Raw genomic sequence first — 20,080 nt, forward strand, 5'->3', positions numbered from 1 at the left:
GAGTTTATCGATGTTGATGGAATGATATATCCTACGAGTCTTAATAATAAATGTGCCATACTAAGATGGGCTAATTACATATTATCTCAATCTCTTTAAATCCCCTTAGTATCTCGATTCTTAAATTAAAAAATATATATTAAGATCCCTATAGTTATGAAAGTAAAATATTTAATATATTTATCCTAATGTCATCGATTTTATCAACGGAAGATACAATACGTAATAACATATGCATAAGTGACACGAAAAGGATGAGCAAAAAGATAATTTCAACGATTATAACAGATGATTGTTGTGGTGGTGGTCGACTTTGTCAATATCTATTTGAACATCGACGACGAGAAGGTAGAGTGGTGAGGCATATGTGTCTCTATATCTGTGTCGACGCTGAAGGAGGAAGAAAAAAAGCATCTGTGTTGACGTCGTACTGCTCTGCCTCCTCTTGCTCCTCCAGCATTATTTTGTATTTGCATTGGCGTTGGAGGAGGAAGAAGAAGCAGGTGAGGCAAAGCAATGCTGTGTTAATGTAGATGCCTCACCTACCTCTTCTTCCTCTTTCGACACTGACATAGATGCAGAGCGACATCGGAGAAGAAAAAAGGGGTAGAGTAGTGTGACATCGACGTAGATGCCTCACCTCCATCCTCTTCATCCTTTAACGCAGATACCTTACTACTCTATCTCATCTTTCTCCTCCTCGTTAATATTTGGATCGACGTTAGCAAGGTCGATCATCGCATCGTTGTCGTCGATCACTACTACAATAATCACCCACGGTGCCATCATCTGTCACCATTATTGAAAATATTCTTTTGTTCATTATTTTCGTGCTATTTATGCACATACTACCACGTGTTGTATCTTTCGTCAATAAAATCAACGATGCTAAAGTAAATAAAATTAAATATTTTATAAGAATACAAAAAGATCATAGTAATATAAAATTAGTACTACTAAGATACGTAAGGTAAATTTTATATTTTCTTTCGGTGGATAGATAGATATATAAACCCCATACGATATATATGCCATACTAAGATTTATAAGGTAAATTTGATATATTCTTTCAGTGGATAGATATGTAAAATACATACACTTTTGTCTTCCTTTTTAATGTCTTTGCTTCGTAAAACTAAGAAACGCAGAGCAAAAACACGGAGTATGACAAACACTATAACTTGTCATAGTCCATCCGAGCTTGTCAGTGATGGAAGTATATATGTGCTGTACCAAGATTTACATGGGTAAATGTGATATTTTCACTCTCCGAAAGGATAAATATGTAAAAGAACATATGCTTTTGTGTTATGTTTTAATCTTTTTGTTTTACAAAACCGAGAAACACAGAACAAAAAACACAAAACAAAAACGTTTCCGAACGATCGAGAGGTCTCCTCCCTCTATAGGGCGGCGCTACAACGCAACCCCAACGTGAATTTTTCGGAACTTCTCCTTGATTCTGGCCGATCCCTTCGTCCTCTCAGTCGTCAACAAGCGGTGGAACCCGGCGATCGCCCGCCGTGAGAGCAGAAAGAGATGAGGAAGCGGGATCTCGGCATCCTCCTCCTCGCCGCCTTCGCCATCTTCTTCTCCCTCCAGGTACGGGCGCTGATCCCTCTTTTTCTTGATTTTGATTCTTGATCTGTTCTGGCACTGAGTCGGGTATTTTCTCCAGCATGAAGGCGATTTCTCCTTCAAAGAGGCGTGGTACCATCTCTCCGACGAGTATCCTATTAAATTTGAAGCCGAACGTCTCCCTCCGCCCGTCGTGGTCGATCTGAACGGCGACGGAAAGAGCGAAATCCTCGTCGCCACCCATGACGCTAAGATTCAGGTGAGATTATCGCTTGTGTGTTCTTTTATCGCTTTGCTGGGATAGAGATCTTACTCTTGTTGGAAAAAAAGGTTCTGAACTTTCTTGGTCGGTGCCGATGTTTGATCCTTACATCGAAAAACTATTAAATTTTGCGGTAAGACACAAATATCTTTATTCAAGGGGTTTAATGAGACATTGTTTGCTTTCCCATAAAACTACCAATATCAAGTTCCGATGTTTCTTTATTTTGATTTCATCCGTAGTTAGTTAATTAGCTTTGGTGGTACTAGTCTTCCACTTTATGGTGGTAGTACTTGCACTATATCTTTGTCTAGGTTTGATTAAGTTATTTAGGAAAAAAAATCCCAAATTACTCATAGATTTGGATCCATTTGAATGCATTGTCTCTGTTATGACTGTATAATCGGGTCATCGCAATTTATTATAAGGAGAAGTAATGCCAGTTGATAGAATCATAATAGGATTCCTAGTAATTAGATAGTTGTAAATGTTCTTTATGGTCTCATTCCAAATCACTTTTGTCATCTTCAATGTATCTTTAAAAAGATATAAGATATGTGAGGAGTATACTGCTATAGTTGCGAGGAATAGTTAACTAACTTAATTTCACAGTTTTCACTCATAGTTCTCTTTTATTGATCACGGGTCGGTCATCGTTATGTAAACACGTGTATATTCTGACAAAGAATGGTAAGATGTTTTGAGACAGGGGCCTTTCTTTTCCTTATCTCTCTAATGTTTCTTTTTGTTTATTCCCTGATAGTTATATTACTTCTTTTCCCCCTTTATTTCTTGAGTATGTGTTGTCCTTGATGCTATCATATCAAAGAGTGTTTTTCATTTGAAAAGTCATATATAACGAGGGACATTGCTTTACCAGGATAAGTAACTTTTTAGAGAATCCTATACTGATGTCCCTGGTGATACTGCACTAAGGCTTTTTATACATTGCGCTTAAGGTTTTTTGTACATACATTATCCACTTAAGGCATTATGTACTATTTTGTACATTCTATGGACCCTTTAAATGTTGCATTTATTTGAAGCTGGATTTTTTCTGCTACCTAGAAGAATATACTAAAAGGATTTATTCAACCGGTGTCAATTATGTCCCGTTGGTGGTGTTTATACCCTATTTATTGCTGTTCAGGTTCATGCTCAATAGAATCTAATATGTATTTGATATACACGACCAACTTTATGGTATAGGTCACACCTGAAATAACTTTGAAGTTGGTAATTGGTGGTGTTTATACCCTGTTTATTGCTGGTCAGGTTCATGCTTAATAGAATCTAATATGTATTTGATATACATGACCAACTTTGTGGTATAGGTCACACCTGAAATAAATTTGAAGTTGGTAATTTGATACCACTCGCTATATCTAAATAATTCTGAATTTCCTGATCCATTTCTCTTTTATTACTAATACTTAGTCTATAAAAGCTTCACATTTGGAAGCATAGAGGAAGCTTCAAGATTGTATCCATCAGTCCTTTTTTGTGCACATGCAGATATTTGGTCTAGGAAATATTAATGAGGATAAATTGTGGTTATCTTCTTGGGAAGTGCAGACAGGTTTTGTATTTTACAGGAAAGTAATTTGTCAAATTTGTCATCAATGTCAATGTTCTGAATGGTTGCATTTTTCCATCTGGTTAAGGAACACCAGTAGTTCATTACTTTTACATGTTTTGATGTAAAGATGTCATCTTTTTAACTTCTCGAACCTTTTGTTCAATTCTTTGGTCGATTATCATGATAGAATTTGTGGATCGAAGTATTCGTCTCTTCCATAGTTTGTGTCATATGAACATAGATCTAAGACTGCAGAACTGTCTCTGGCTGCATGTGGTTTTTATGATGCCTCCCAGGTTATCAACCAGCTTATTAACATCAAAGCAGACATTTAAAATTTTACATTAGAACTCTTATTTTATTCTTAGGTCTTGGAGCCTCATAGGAGACGTGTTGACGAAGGATTTGCTGAAGCGCGAGTATTGGCTGAGGTTTCATTGCTGCCTGATAAGATCCGCATATCATCTGGAAGGCGTCCTGTTGCTCTTGCTGCAGGTGTGGTTGATCGGTCATATAAACATGGAGAAATGAGGAAGCAGGTTGTGGTTGTTGTCACATCAGGTTGGTTGGTAATGTGTTTTGATCACAACCTTAAAAAGCTATGGGAAACCAATTTACAGGTAATAGTATATTCTGTTTAATGTATGGCCATTTCAAATATCCTAATTTTGACTGTTGATCTCTATAATGTTAATGTGTAAAGATAAAGCTTTGAATGCACTAGACTTATGGTTTGTGCAGGATGATTTTCCTCATGGTGCTCACCACAGGGAGATAGCAATATCAATAAGCAATTACACATTGAAGCATGGTGATGCAGGATTGATTATAGTGGGAGGGAGGATGGAAATGCATCATCAAGTATATCACTTTGTTTTATCTCGCATGCCTGATTGTGTTATGAATGTTGATGACGGGTTTAGGCTTTTGTACTTGAAAATCAAGTCTAGAACATATTCATGAGCTGTTAGAACTCTTTTGGTCATCTTGCTTAGATGATTTGTCTTAAACTTGAACTAGTATAATGATGAGAAGTTTTGACAACTATTATTCTTCAAAGCTTGCTACCTGGATCCCACTATCGCTTTTGGAACAACAAACTAGGTTCATCATCTTAAATAACAATGCCTTTTGATAATCTAATCTCATCAATACCAAACAATTTTGCAAATATAGACTAATGAAACACAATTTAAATCTGTACTCATTAATTTTCTAGGATCTTTTTGGAATAACTCTAAACCAGGGTTTGCCAAACCAGGTACTGGACCTAACTCGGAGATTCATCAGGCTGGTACGTACTCGTCTGTACCGACAGAAGATGCACCAATAAGTATCGATGTTTTGGAGAGGATGAAAAAAAGGGGAGAAGAGGAAGGGAAGATGAAGGAGGAAGAAAGAGGGAAGATGAGGAAGCGACGTAGGATGAGGAAGTAGGAAGGAGGAAGAGGAGAAAGCCTTACCTGAGATGTGGCATTGTGCAGTGAGGTCACGATCACACCCCGGTCCGGTAGCTGCCTGCATGAGAAGCGTCGATCACAGCATCGGAGGCGACGCTCGTGTGAGAAGTGGGAATTAGGGTTTCCCACTTCTTTTATGCAGCGGCGCTACCGGTCAGTGCTCTGATTGGTATGTGCCACCCATTTTGTATCAGTCCACGATCCCTGCTCTAAACAACTAAACACAAAATAGAAAATATTCAGTTATGGCTTCTAGGTCTTCTACTGCCATTGTTACTGGACCAATCAGATGAATGATACATTTATATAGCAAGAGACTATAGTGATTCCAAACCCAAAACAACAGACGACTAATGCTACCCCTTATTCCATTCCAAGCTAGGCAGCGTACTCTGTCCTCTCAGCTGTGTGATAAACCAAAATCTTTAACATTATAAGTATTGCACTCTAGATCCTGAGTGCATACATGGCCTTTTTCTTTTAATTTCAACTGGTGGGGAATGTGATGGTCGCTTTCAAGTAGCATGTATTGGTAATGGTGGAAACTTCTGTATGACTTAACATAATCACAAGAAGCGTCTTGTCAACCAAAGCTAGCTGATAGTTGCATTAGACAGTTTATTTCATTTTTCACCTGGGATATTTTCCCTTGGTTTGTTTTTGATGTATCTGATGCTGTAAGAATTTGTGTTTATTATACCCTTTTTTCCATTTGAGTCGTGTATGTTGAATGTTTTACTTGTTTTGATATTTTGTGTGCTTATAGAATTTTTGTTGATTTGATATGGCTTCTGTGTCATCGTTATAATTGTATAGGGATCTGTACAGGGACGTTGATTGCACTATTTATGCTATTGATTAGATTATGGATCATATTTTAGTCTTTCTCCTTTTTATCCTCTTAGTGCTTCAATGAGTTTCACCAAATAATTATTATTATAGAGCTCTATGGATCTATTTGAGGAAACTATGATAGCAGATGAAGGTGGTGAGCTGCATCGGAGAAACACTAATGAAAAAGAGGTATCCTGCTTTACAGTTGGTCTCTTGCATATGCTGTTCAACTCTCTGTTAGTAAGTTCACTAAAAGAGATATCCTATTAAACTATGATATTGTCTTTGTACACTTGAACACGACATGTGTTATGAACTAATTAATGAGAATTCTCTGCCAGTGGATTTAATTATGGTCAAGTTTCTTGTATGATTCGAAGACCATTGTTTTCTTTTAAACTAAGACTTGTTTGGTGTTTCTTTACCTCACTAGAAGCCTCTAAGCTAACATGGCTAAGCTGTTCCTATGTGAATTGACTTGCTATATGAAAATAATATTCATCATATTCACCTAGAATTTTAACATGCTATAAGTTTAGTTAATATGGAAAACTGAAATTTACTTGTCAATCATCCTCTGTATTTCAATGGATTTAGTTTTCTGAACCATATATTTGAAAATGCAAATAATGTGGTGAGTTTTGATCTTGAGACTGACTTGATAACATCAGAAACCTTTTGTTTCTCTTGCATGATTCTTCCTACTTAGACCTTTTTCCAATTGACTGTCTTCTACCTGCCTAACCTTTCTCTTCTTTAATGCTAGACTTTTGTTTATCTTGCTACCTCAAAAGATTCAGAAATTTTCGTGGATTATGACTACTATAAACATAAAGAATGCTGATTTTCTCACTGTTATGATGATCACACACTGGAGTGTGCTCTGGATTCCTTTTCCTACAAAGCTTTAAGATCCTCGTCTTTATTGAAAAAGTACCTTTAACTGTATACTTATGATAGGATTTGATCTTGTATCAATTATGTCTTTTCTAACTTCTAGTTTGTTTATAGTTAGCTAATTGACTGCAAGCAGACTCCACTAACCCTGATAAACTGGGTTGCAATTATCAAAGATATAGTTACTGAAGTCAAAGTGGGGACTAAATAAATACCCAATTAAGTCATGGATAGATTTGTGTTGAGTGATTATTGATGATTGGCATGCTTTTGTCACTCCTCTACTAGCTTAACTACTTCAGCTATAAATTACAAATGAGTGGATCCAGAGGATGTGTTCAATTTTAATTCCTGGATTTTGCATACATGTAAAGGGATACCTTCATCAATGCACAACACATGTGATGAAACAAATTTATTGCTCATACTTTATTAATGTTAGTTGTTCTTAAAATGCAGAACTCTGGAAGTGGCAATGTGGATCTACGCCATTTTGCCTTTTATGCTTTTGCTGGTCGGACTGGCACACTAAGATGGAGCAGAAAGAATGACGTATGTTTTTTTCCTCATACGGTCCATCTCATGGGGAGTTCTATATTATAGTGACTTAAAACTGCAGACATGTATGCTCATATATATATATATATATATATATATATATATATATATATATATATATATATATATGCAGAGCATCAGGTCAATAGTTTATAACTTTATATGTTAAAATAACATGATTCTGTGATTTAGACCCTAGTCTTTAGACAGTGTTCCTTTTGTTTATGTTTTGTTTCATCGTTCTGCTTAATGCCTTTGATGATTCCTCTCAAAAGTTTGCGTAGGATGATCTTGTGGAATTTCATTCAAGGTAGATAAATATCTATTCTTTTTTCTGAATATACTTATTTTATAAAATGGACATCGTAGAATATCCAGGTACAATCCTCTGATTCGTCACAGCTGATTCCACAACATAACTACAAGCTTGATGTTCATGCTCTGAATGCTCGTCACCCTGGAGAGGTATGCTTCTGCAACAACCACAAAATACTTGACATTTAGTTGTTTCTCTATTTTGAAAGAATGAATTCATTGGTGTTGTAAACAATAAAAAATTTGTCAGGGGAGAACTATGCCACTAAATATCAATTTTAGTAGTTGGTTTGTTGCATGTACTTTGCTACTTATGTAGACATAGTTAACAATTACTGTTATTTAATATGTTTGTCACTATTTTTGTGCTGCAGGACAATATCCTAAGCATAAATATGGAGTTTGTATTGAGAATATAATATGCTTCTTTGGTGACTAGAACAATACTTATCATCATATCTATTATTTAGAAGATTGCACATGTTTTGATCTAACTAGCAATTTTGTTGTCAAAATATATGTGGAGAAGTTTTGCTACTTTTTATCTTTTAATGATGAGAAAAAGTCGAGATTATTTTCAACTTCCAACTGAGAAATAATTGCTTTACATTCATTCGCAGTTTGAATGTAGAGAATTCAGAGAATCAATTCTTGGAGTGATGCCTCATCATTGGGTAATCATAAACTTTGTTTTCTACTATCTATTAAGTGAAGAATTGTTAAAGCTCATGGTGCAATAATCTTTCTCGTCAGGATAGGAGGGAAGATACATCTTTGCAACTATCAAACTTCCGGAGGCATAAAAGAAAGTCGCTTAAGAAAACACCTGGGAAAGGTACTACTAGTCCTTTCCATAAGCCTATCGATCACAATCCACCCGGGAAAGATTCATCAAATAAAATTGCGAGGGTGATTGGAAAAGCTGCAGATTATGCTGGTTCAGCGAAAACCAAGAAGGTAGAGCTTATGGATATTTGGCTACTGGTACTTAGTTAAAGTTTATATTAATTTTTCATACTATTTTCCCATCAAATAATATGAGTATCTTAAGTTTTAAATGGCAGATCTTTTTTTAGACATGTGATTGACAATTAAAAGGTCTTAAACATGTGTTTGCTGCAAATAGTGATATTCTCTCTATCCAGGGTTTTTAGTTGATCTGATAAAGAAAGGAAGATTGTAGTACTTTGCTGCAAGTATTTTGTTCAGTTCATAGTTAAATAAAATTACACGGCTCTTTTGTATGTTTTTTAATCTCCTTCCTGCTTTGTTGTTTATATTTAAAATCATTTTAAAATAGAATCAATAGTATTGTCATAAATATTCTTATATGCAACTTAGTGGATAATATTATGGCACTGCTATTTTATGTTTTTTTTTTTCATGTTGAATATAATGTTTTTTAAACTTTTTTAATGTCTACAGAGGTCGCTCTATATTCCTACCATAACAAATCACACTCAAGTTTGGTGGGTCCCAAATGTAGTTGTTGCGCATCAGAAGGAAGGAATAGAAGCTGTGCATTTGGCTTCAGGGCGGACAATTTGCCAGGTATACCTGATTATTGTGTCTATTAAACTTTTTTTTTTCTTATACTGTAGGTACCTTTAATGTCAATTCTCTTTCAAGTTTAGTCTTTGCTTTTGAGGTTTATTCTTGATTATCTGTTGTGATTTTGATAAAGACATTATACATCAGATTGTAATAAGAAAAATATTTTATATTTCTTATCCCCTGTATTATTGTTTTGGGTGTTTACTCCAACGATATAACAAATATGATATATCATCAAATTGTAGCACATCCATGTCCTAGTTAGCAGTGATTGGTAGTGACTTGTTAGAGAAATCACTAGTAAATGCTATGAAGTTGAAGTCACTATCAAATTGGTGGATAGAAGCAGCTGGCATGCAGTTAATCAGCCTTTGGTAAGATCAAGAATGTTTTAGCTGATCAAGATTGATGTTGCAGTAAGTTGGGAAACTATTTTTTTGTTTGTTTGTTGATTAATTACACCGAATGTGGTATCTGCCTCTTGTGTTGTCCGTAATATTATTATTTATATTATTTTCAATAAAATGAGTTATTTGTCCTTGACTCAGCATGCAAATGTTTCAAGCCTCACCCACTTAGCTCAAAGTTAGTAATTGGGAGAGAGAAATTATGTTTATAAGTTTAATATATAGTATACTTGAATTGAGATACATCAAGGTTTTTAATTTTTCACAGTTCCATATGATTTGGCTGGTATTTATCTATCTGACTGTTGACTGGGACACGAACCACTTAAATCCTGGACTTCTGTGTTTAACCTGAACACATCAATCAAATCTAATTTCTTGATAAATCTATTCTCATCGACTCAGCCGGTTGCTTTTTCATATTTGACCTCCCCTTCTCTTTAACCTGAACCACTTAATCTCACAATTTGTAGCCTATCAGAATAGTTCAGGTAGGTGCGGTATGATATAGTGATCCTTGATAATTAAATCTGGTTAAAGACATCAAATATTTACTATACTGAATTGTGCTTAAAAAATTGTCTATTTTTGTTGGCTTTACAAGTATGCTAAAACTGGACGCGTCACTTCTAACTCTCCAATGTAGATATAATGATTGTCAAACTGATTTTCAGCCCAATCATACGTGGGTTAAAGGATTAACCATATTTTGGTTCATTAGGTTTATCTGAGCTTTAGTAATGTCTGAACCTATAAAATGAACCACTGCTTCAACTCATAATTTATAAAATTTGAAGAATTATTGTGCATTCAGAATTTTTTTTATATTTGATCACCTTTAAGCCTATAGAAATAACTGAAAACTGTGATTCTGTTGCTGAGCTCAGTTCGAATCATCAAATGTGGTTATATAAGTTTTAGAAAATACGATTACTATAGCCTTCTAGAAATCTTAATGTTTTGGCAAATCCTCCTTTCTCAAACTATAGTCCTATTTGATGCCAAATGTCAGGTTAGCTGATGAGATTTAGCTTGTAGAATTTGTTTGTGGGTGGTCATGTCCCTTCATTAGCGAATTAATTTTTTAGTAACTATGTTCCATGTGACTCACTGACACCAAATCTCTCTAATCCTTGATTGATAATCTCGTGTAGTGAAATCATTATAAAATGGAAATCTTTCTAATTATTTAATATCTCCTATACTTGTACAATTTGCCGTGAAATTTTCTCCATTTTAAGTCACTTTTTATTTCCTTACATATGATCATTTTGAAATATGAAACATTTTTTCTCTAAAGCTGATTATTACATATTTGGTTTAAGAGTGAATTCAAATAGAGCTATGTAACTTAAGTAGTGTTTTTATCCCAATATAAACCTTTTGTTCTGAAAATCATGGAAGAGTAATTTGATTGCATTGAAAGATAATGTGGATATTCATGATTTTGCTATTCATAGCCTGAACTTCTTGCAGCATGACATTTTTCACTTTGATACTAGGAGTTGTATTCAAAATTTGATTACGCTTTACACGGATTGTCAATGGTGTAAAGAGTCATATGTCAATTACTTTACCTTTGTTGTGGTTACTTATTTGCTCTAGGTAATTCATGTGAATTGTAGAGCTGTGTCAACAAATCCTGCTCGGTAATGTGATTTTAATTGCTTCTGTCTTCTAGACCTTTAGTTAACTGACAACAAAATGACCCTTATCTGTCTCAGGACTTCCATAACTTTTTTCACTAGACACCAATGAGTTTTATTTGTTCTTTTGTTTTCAGCTACATTTGCCTGAAGGAGGTCTTCATGCTGATATTAATGGGGACGGTGTCCTAGATCATGTTCAGGTGCAAAATTATTTATTTGTTTTTATATTGACTTTTTCTTTTGTTATTTGTTGATTTTAATTTTTCATTTTGATTTGTGGTGTGGATAACCAGAAAGTATCATCTCTAGTTATCATTGAAATGATCTGTAGAAAGAGTTTTTTATAAGTGATAAAAAGAAGGCTAGAAACAAAATGTCAATTCCTTTCTGGTTTTTTTATCTTCTATTGTACTGCTACCAATTTCTTTTCTGTTCTCTGGCTGTTCAGTGATAACCCTACTCTTTATTGTTAAAAAGGTCCTTATTCAGGACTCTCTGTTACTTACTGATAACTAAACTCAGATTCTATTTGAATCTTCCTTTGTATCTGTCCTTGAATCTAAATTATCTATTCACAATCTTCTTTTATGTCTACGTTATTGTTTGATGCTGCCGATCATTTGCACACTTGGTTGATTAAATCTAGAATAGGGTTGGATGCATGTTTAAATTTGACTTATTATTCTTGGGTACTGATAAAAATGAATGGATAGTGCTGAAAACTGCTTTAATGGATACAAGTGCAACATTACATGGAAGCATAAATATCAGGTGCACATACCAATTATTTGATTAAATTGCTTATAGGCAAACAAATTAAACTTTTTAAGAGAGTTATGGTAAAGCAAAACGAGATGAGCAACATCACTTGAGAAAAAAAATTCAGATCGAGGTCTTTTACATTTTATTTCAACTATAGGCCGTGGATTGTATGAGGCACTGTTCCTCCAGATTTTGTAGAAAACTGATTGCAGTCCATATCCAGAGGTTGAAATATATTATGTGATCAGAAATCAAGTGGACTCCGTGTAATTGTATCTTTGTTCTATTTTACTATTTGAATGTGTAATTCTATCTTGACATTCAGGTTTCAATGAGCTCAAACTCATCAGATAATAAATAACTCTTTGTCAAACATGATGCACTTATTAATGTCATCTTAAACAGAGCATATTTTTATAGGATAATTCAGGATACTGGTCTGATATTGACACCTAAACTCTTTTAGACTTTGGCATTGATTGGCCACTATGGTATTGTAGTAATGGTTACATCCAAATTAAAAAATAAAAATATAGTGCAGGTGTTTGGTTACTGTACTACAGTATTGGTATATTGTTACTTGGGCCAGTACTTGCAGGCGAAATGGATGGTATACCATAACATATGTTCTATTCATTTTTTGGTTGATGTGTCTTTCTTCCATTAACTTAATCAGAAATCTTTTGCTGAATTTGGCATATGTATCTATTCATTTAAATTTAGAAACTTATTATAATAATAATTGTGGATCCAAAGTCGGGTGATTTCTGTTTGTTTATAGGTTGTTGGGGCTAACGGTGCCGAACAAACTGTTGTTAGTGGTTCTATGGAGGTGTTAAAACCTTGTTGGGCTGTTGCTACCTCTGGGGTACCTGTACGAGAGCAGCTTTTCAACGTTTCTATCTGTCATCATTCTCCTTTCAATTTATTTCAACATGGAGACTTTGCAAGAAGTTTTGGAAGGAACTATGATGTAGGTAGTTTAGAGGTGGCAACTCCTATCCTGGTAAGCAGAGATGACGGCCATAAGCATCGGAAGGGAAGCCATGGGGATGTTGTATTTTTGACAAACCGCGGGGAGGTATGTCATAGTGTGTTTAAATTGCATTTTTTTAAAGGTTGAACTGAAAAGATATTTCGGGACATGGTCAGTATGCATGAGCTTAAATATATTTGGCACTTGCTTATTGCTAATTTGGTTGTTCATTTTTTTCTCCTTAGAGATTACATATATTAGACACCTTGCTTCGAAGTAATACTTCCATTTGATAAATTTTAGGTCACCTCATACTCCCCGGGATTGCATGGCCATGATGCTGTTTGGAGATGGCAAATCTCAACTGGTGCTACTTGGTCAAATGTCCCATCCCCGTTTCGCATGATGGAAGACGTCATTGTGCCCACACTGAAATCTTTCCCTTTGCATGCTCACAGTAACAAGGAGGTGATAGTTGCAGCTGGTGAGCATGAGGCGGTGGTGATATCTCATGGAGGCAGCATGTTAGCATCCATCGAGCTACCTGGACTGCCGACACACGCCTTGGTGTTAGAAGACTTCTCCAATGACGGCCTCACTGACATTATTCTGGTAACTTCTGGTGGGGTTTATGGATATGTACAGACCAGGCAGCCTGGAGCGCTCTTTTTCAGCACCCTTGTAGGTTGCTTGATCGTTGTTATTGTAGTCATTTTCGTCTCCCAACACCTGAATTCCATAAGCAAGGGGAAACCAAGAGCTTCAAGTGATCACAGGTGAACTCTAGTGGCTTCCGAGTGAAGGTTTCCCCTCTTCTCCTTAGTTGGGATCAAATAGGCTATATAGACATCGCAAATGAGTAACATAACAGCACGTCAGAGATATATATATTATCACCTTCAGTCGAAAATGTTGTTGTACTAACATTACCATGCACTCCTTATACAGCTAAGTTTTGCTTATTGCACCCTAATTGAACTGTTCCCATGAATTTGATCCATGCGTCACAAATGTTGTGAAGCTATGTGGACATGAATGTTTACTTATGTGGGTTTAGTAGTCATCGACTCGTTCAAATATCTTTTCTGGTATTTTATTATATGGTGATGCTTCAGTACCTATGCTTGCAGCCTAATCTTTCACTGGATGAAAAATCTAAACTGCAGTAAGTTCATGTAAAGAAAATACACAATTTGTTATCTTCCTTCTTTGGTTGGAGAATCTATTGAGCTCATGCAATCATCTTCCATGAAGAGTTCCCTTTCTTTGACACAGCAATGCAGATGAAGCCATTTCTCTCCCAGCATCCTTGCAGAATAAGCCTATTCCCTCACGTGCTTTTTGGTTATCAATATCAAGCAGAGAGCATGGTTTCTCAGATACTTAATCATTTTCTAATTTATCCACCGCCTGTTGGTGCTTTTTCGTTTGTCATGGTATCATCACATGAAAATATTGTCAGATCATCGACTCCTGTTATGAGAACAACACTATACACACACCGAGCATAGTATAAACCCTGCTCTTTACAACAGCTGTATGAACAAAGTATATATACCGTGAACATCTTGTCGGAATGCCATCAAACTTTGACAAATTTGGAGTAACACATTGTTTTTTTTTTTTTTTTATTTCTCAACTATCTTGCTTACACATTTGATGTTAAATTTTGGAAGAGATTGTGATAGGAGATGTGCTTGCTGAACAGCCGCGAAAGATCAGTGGTCTGCATGTACAAAGCTATTTCTCGGGCCTACGTCTGTTGCAGAAGAGGAAGAGGAGATTTCCATTTCCACATCAACCTTTTAGAGCTACTGTACATCCAGATTCGGCTTTGTGGGATACTTGAGTCCTTGCAGGGCTGGCATTCTTCTCAAATCTTCCTCGGAATATGCAGGGATGAACCAGTATTTCTTATCCGTTCCAAACACCTGTTCCACAAACAAATTAACCATACTATTACATTTTTCACAACAAGTATACTGAACAAATAATATGATCAAGAGATGATGAACCCATGGATTTACAAACATGCCAAATTTACTCAACCATGGGTCTGACCAAATTTTTGTTTGGATCCAATTTTCCCTACCTATCAAGCAGTCGAGTTCACAAGCTGAGATAGATAGGTTTGAATGGATCATTCAGTATTTTAATTCAGGTTGATGGTTCTTGCTCTGGCATGAGTACAAACCTCACCTCGTAATCTTTTTCAAGTCAGTACTTGTTTGCCCATCAAGTCAGTACTTGTTTGCCTAAAGATTACTCCTGAGATATACACATGGTTGCAACTCTACTGGCAAGGCATCTTGTCTAGTGGTTGTACCATCATCTATGAAGCACGAACACATGCATTTCGTGGGCGTACCCATGTCGGACACTAATATGTCACGGACACGTGTTAGACATGTGTCTACTCGTCTTTTTTATTTATTTTTTGTTTTCTTTTTTTGGACATGGCACTGCTCCCGCATGCTCCCACAAGCTTCGTTGCATGGAGCTCACGTGGCCCTCACGTGAGGGCCATCTGCTTACTTAAGGCGTGAAATCTCATAATTCTTAGAGGATTTCTTACTAGAATCGTTGCGAACATGAAAATCTTATATGAAATCTTGTGTGGCCCTAAGCTCGGAGCCCACAACCCATGCACCCTTGGTGACCTCACTAGAGAAGCCAACATCCCACCCCCAAACCTACATCACGGGAATTAATCTTGTCGCAATAATCCGATCGCCCTTGTTGAAGGGAAGGCCGAGCGGAGAGCGACACGTCGGCATTCGAAGGGCCCCCCCTCCCTTACGCTTACGACACTGATTAGTTGCGTCGACGACGTTGGCTATACATCTTCCCCGAGCCCACCTGCGTCCAAGACTTGTCATGCGCCCTTGGCGACCTCACTGACGAAGCCACCACCCTTGCTCGCTTTTGGCTTCTAACACTGATTAGCTGCACCACCAACGTTGGGTGTACATTTGCCCCAAGCAGCCGAGCCAACCTTGACCCATCACGCGCCCTCAGTGACCTCACTGATGAAGCCACCGTCCCATCCTTAAACCAACATTGTGGGAATCCTATCTCGTTGTGTCAAATCCAATCTCCTCATGGGAATCCAATCGCCCTCGTTGAAGGGGAGGTCAAGTGGAGGGTGACACGCCGAGGAGGGGAGGAGAAGCTTGAAGGGCCCCTACCACTTCAGTATCAATTCCGACACCGGTTAGCTTCTGCTTTCTATTACTTCATTTTGGAATTGATCAATGGAACGAAGTCAGAAACCAACTTACTTCATTTCTGTATCTCGTTAGCTTCTGCCTTCTATTTCAGTGTTTCTTTTTAGATAAATCTCTTATTGCTTTTAAAGCAATGTATTTTTATGAATTTAATTATTTTACAAAGCTTCATAACACAAAAAGAGAATATCATATTAATTGTATTTATTTAGTTTATAAAATTTAATTGACCATAAGACTAATGTTAATGGAATAATATATATGTATATATATGTTAAAAATACACATGTTCTCTTCGTGTCCATGTCTTAATTTTTTAAAAATGGCATTTCGTCATGTCCCTGTCGTGTACGAGTCCCATGTCTTTGTCCGTGCTTCTTAGACCATCATCTTCCAATCTACTCTCCCTTAGTTCGACCATAGTCCTCGAATGGAAAACCCCTCTATACTCTAGGGGGAGCTTATAAACTACCAGTTGATTTCAATTAGGTAGGCATAAGACCAGAATCTACCAGCCAATCAACCGTCATCAATACTTCCATGCATAATTGCTAACAAAGGCCAAAGACTCAACGATTCTAATTTCAAAACCCCTCTGATCTATCTGAACTTAGTCAACAAAGTCGACCAATAATGGAATGACACAAAGAATAGATTGCTCAAGCATTATAGTAGACCTGGTGAGGCATTGAAAAGATGAACTAACCTGTTCAAAGTTCTTCTTTCGACCGAGATCGTACTTCCATTTTGGAGTTGTTTTCTTCTCATATGCCTAATTATTGGAAATGTTTGCCTTCATATTTATTCATATCAGGTGAGACAATATTATAGCAAAACAAAAGAAAACTAACCTCAATGGTTGTAGTATTCTTCATCACTAAAGATATGTGCATGACAAGAAACCCAAGAACACTTAATGCAAAAGCCAGATTCAACACTAGAAAATAAGAATAACTGTCAAATACCCAAAAGTAGAGAAAACAAAGTTGTCTGAAAACATAAGCTACTGTTTAAGTAAAAAGGAAAGAATACATACCAAATGTAATAAACGTAGCTGCAAGTGTTCCTGGTGTTCCAGGGATCTCCACATCTTTAAAGAAAGCAATAAAATGGGGAAATAGTGAAACAGTAACAAGAGTCGTCTCAAGAAATGTGTAAAACTGCACCCATAAGAAAGAAAAGATCGGTATCAAGGATCAATGGCTAAAATGCAACAAAACAGACAAAACAACGGTACAGCTGAAAATTTAAATTAAAACTTTTAATAAATTACTTGCATTTGTACAATATAATCAAAATGAAGATAGTTAAATTTGACAAATATCATCGAATAGTTAATTAAAATGTCACAAGTATTCAATGATAGAACCAATAATGCCAAGTATCAAGGTATATGACATCAGGTTCTGCCTGAACAGTTAAATACAGTTTTATGATTCACAATATACTAAACTGAGACATCTTGAGAACCTGCTTCACAAAGGTGAAGCCCCAGCCACAATTCTAACCTATTCCTGTTACCACTTTCTATGGGGAAAGGCCCAAACACTCAAAAGGGAACCCTAAATAAGTCTATGCTTATTGGGGTAGGCTGCATAACTCGGAAAAAGAAAATGAGAGAAACTGCACATATGTTTCCACCCTTGAGATTGGGATCTTTTAAGATTTTAGCATCCTACAAACAAGGATTCTACAAATACTGTCTTGATTGGTTTCTCCATTTGGAATCAATCTAAATAGTCATCTAGCACCTTGAATTATAAAATTAAGGAAAGAAAGGAAATGGATTTCTCCTTTTTTACTTACTTTGGCATGACGAAAAGGAAACTTTATTTACCTTCATGAACCAACCATTTCAACCCAAATGAATACTAATTATTTATACTGCATAAAAGTTTTCCCCTTATTTCTATTAAGACCACCTGAATTGGACATTGCTTTTTTAAATAGCCTATATGAAGAATTGGTCATGGTTTGCAAGTTGAGGTCAGAGCAATTAATCATGTTCTATGTAAATTAGTTTTGGTCAAGAAAAAAAAATCAATCATTTTATGGATCGATTATATTTAACCAGACTGCATTATGTTAGATCCCAACCATCATAGTTCACAGGATCAACCAATGATAACTGAATCGGAATAGCACATGGTTGATCTTGCTGCAACTAATTTCTCTTTATTGCTTGTAATCTGCTGTTGTAATTCTGGATCAAACAAGAAGCTGTTGTGATTCCTCTTTGCTACTCAAATGGAAAAAAGTAACAAAGAACTAAAAGCAAGTTAACAAATTGATCAAGGTCATCAAGATAACTATTTTTTGTATGCTCAAAATAAACTCAAAAATCAAATTCAAAGAAATATAATAATATCCTATTGCAATGACAGGCAATTCTGAAAAACCAGTTATGGAGCAAATATATGCAGGTTAGCTTCTTCCATAAATATATAGGCAGTAACTGAACTATTTAATTTGCATGTGGACATTGCAACTTGATAGAATAGAATAAAAAAATAATAATCCAAGAGCATCAGAAGAGGCAGCCTTTCGGAAAATTGCCAGTCTACCAGCAGTAATGACAGAAGCATATCACCATAATGCTGTAGGAAATTGGAACTAAGCTACTTACCAGAAAAAGAAGAAAGAACTTATAATTTAAAGCTCCCACGCAATTTACAACCCACACACAGTGGTGATCCATCTTTAGTACACATCTCCCACCTAAATAAGGATTACAGATCAAACAAAAGAGGCCAATAGAAGAGAGTGTATCATGGACAAATTTTAACATAATCTTTCAACTATATATAATTTAAGATGCATGGACTTACAAACAGAACAATGATGGCAACGAGGTGGCTTCAACTGGTTGCACTTCCTGCAGTATCTTATCCTTGGGCTACCTGTGTCCGCAACGGGTCCTGGTTGTTGCAAATTCAGAATATGACTAGTGAACTCCGAGTTGGCTAGTGGAGCAGTTTCTCCTTCCTCCTCATCAATGACAGGCTTCCAATGTGGTGGAACACTGCCAGGGTCCGTGATGACAACAGAGAAATAGGCCCATAGAAGCAATCCTAGCTGTGTAACCAAATACATTAATTAGGTAGATATAATACAATATAAGCATACAAACTCATTTTGTTTCCCCTTCAACCTCCATTCTGCATCAGTAACTTTTTTTTCTCATAATTAGGAAGAAAATCCAGTACAATGATTTGAAGGCCTAAGTTTGCAATAATTGGATTTAAAATCTAATGTACCATCTATAAAATCAGCTCACTTTCTTGAATTGGAGTACAATAATTTGAAGGCCTAAGTTTAAAATCTGTACCAAACACTTTATTTTCTTATCATGGATGGTTGATTGACTTTCCCGGAAGACTAACAAATCTTTTCTTGATCGCCAAATCGGAAGTTGAAGTATCAAATGATGTCAAACACAATCTTGCTTAACATAAAAGGACGACTGCATAGATAACGCTGGAACATCAAGATCAACAAAATTTAAGAGCAGGAGCAACTGAAAAATCTAAATTTTCAAACATCGGAGAGAACCAGGCACAGATAAGGAGGGATTAGCGACGATTTACACAGCTGAAGACCGCAAATCGAAGCGGGAAAGGCGGATCGGGGAGGTGAATCGAGTACCAGGAGATGGAAGGGGACCAAGACACCGACGGCCAGGAGCGAATCGAGCCAGCCGGCGGTGAGAAGGGCGGGGCCGTAAATGGCGACGACGACGGCGTAGTAGCTGACACCAACGATGCCGAGGACGATGAGGATCATAAGGGAGCCGAGGCCCCGCAGCGCGGTGCAGAACCTGAACACGTTCCACGCCATGACCACCGCCCCCGATCTCATCGCCCCCCGTCCGCCCCTCTAAAAAAAGGGAACGGGTCAAAAAGATCCCTTTCTCTCCTCTTTTTCCTTCCACTTCTCGGGTTTTACCGCGACCATCAACCATGATATCCATTTCGTACGCTTGCCTCGGTCAAATCTTATAATTCACAGGAAAACGAGAAGAG

At 36.6% G+C, this 20,080-nt stretch overlaps 2 protein-coding genes across 2 annotated transcripts; one reads left to right on the forward strand and one right to left on the reverse strand.

The window, feature by feature from the left end:
• The first annotated feature begins 1,366 nt into the window (after positions 1–1,366).
• Positions 1,367–13,804, forward strand: LOC103975737 (uncharacterized). Its single transcript, XM_009390797.3, has 13 exons — positions 1,367–1,602; positions 1,679–1,837; positions 3,788–4,039; positions 4,161–4,280; positions 5,822–5,902; positions 7,070–7,162; positions 7,538–7,633; positions 8,104–8,157; positions 8,237–8,440; positions 8,909–9,034; positions 11,228–11,293; positions 12,637–12,936; positions 13,135–13,804. Exons 1-13 carry the CDS (start codon positions 1,540–1,542, stop codon positions 13,609–13,611), a joined length of 2,091 nt encoding a protein of 696 aa, XP_009389072.1. The 5' UTR covers positions 1,367–1,539; the 3' UTR covers positions 13,612–13,804.
• A 535-nt stretch (positions 13,805–14,339) lies between these two features.
• LOC103975736 (probable protein S-acyltransferase 14) lies at positions 14,340–19,995 on the reverse strand. The gene is made up of 7 exons (XM_009390796.3): positions 19,704–19,995; positions 18,887–19,133; positions 18,685–18,776; positions 17,095–17,218; positions 16,910–16,995; positions 16,765–16,830; positions 14,340–14,762 (listed from the first exon to the last, which is right to left on the reverse strand). Exons 1-7 carry the CDS (start codon positions 19,914–19,916, stop codon positions 14,643–14,645), a joined length of 948 nt encoding a protein of 315 aa, XP_009389071.1. The 5' UTR covers positions 19,917–19,995; the 3' UTR covers positions 14,340–14,642.
• Positions 19,996–20,080: the final 85 nt, after the last annotated feature.

This window comes from Musa acuminata, chromosome BXJ1-2 (assembly GCF_036884655.1).
Source record: "Musa acuminata AAA Group cultivar baxijiao chromosome BXJ1-2, Cavendish_Baxijiao_AAA, whole genome shotgun sequence".
NCBI lineage: Eukaryota > Viridiplantae > Streptophyta > Magnoliopsida > Zingiberales > Musaceae > Musa > Musa acuminata.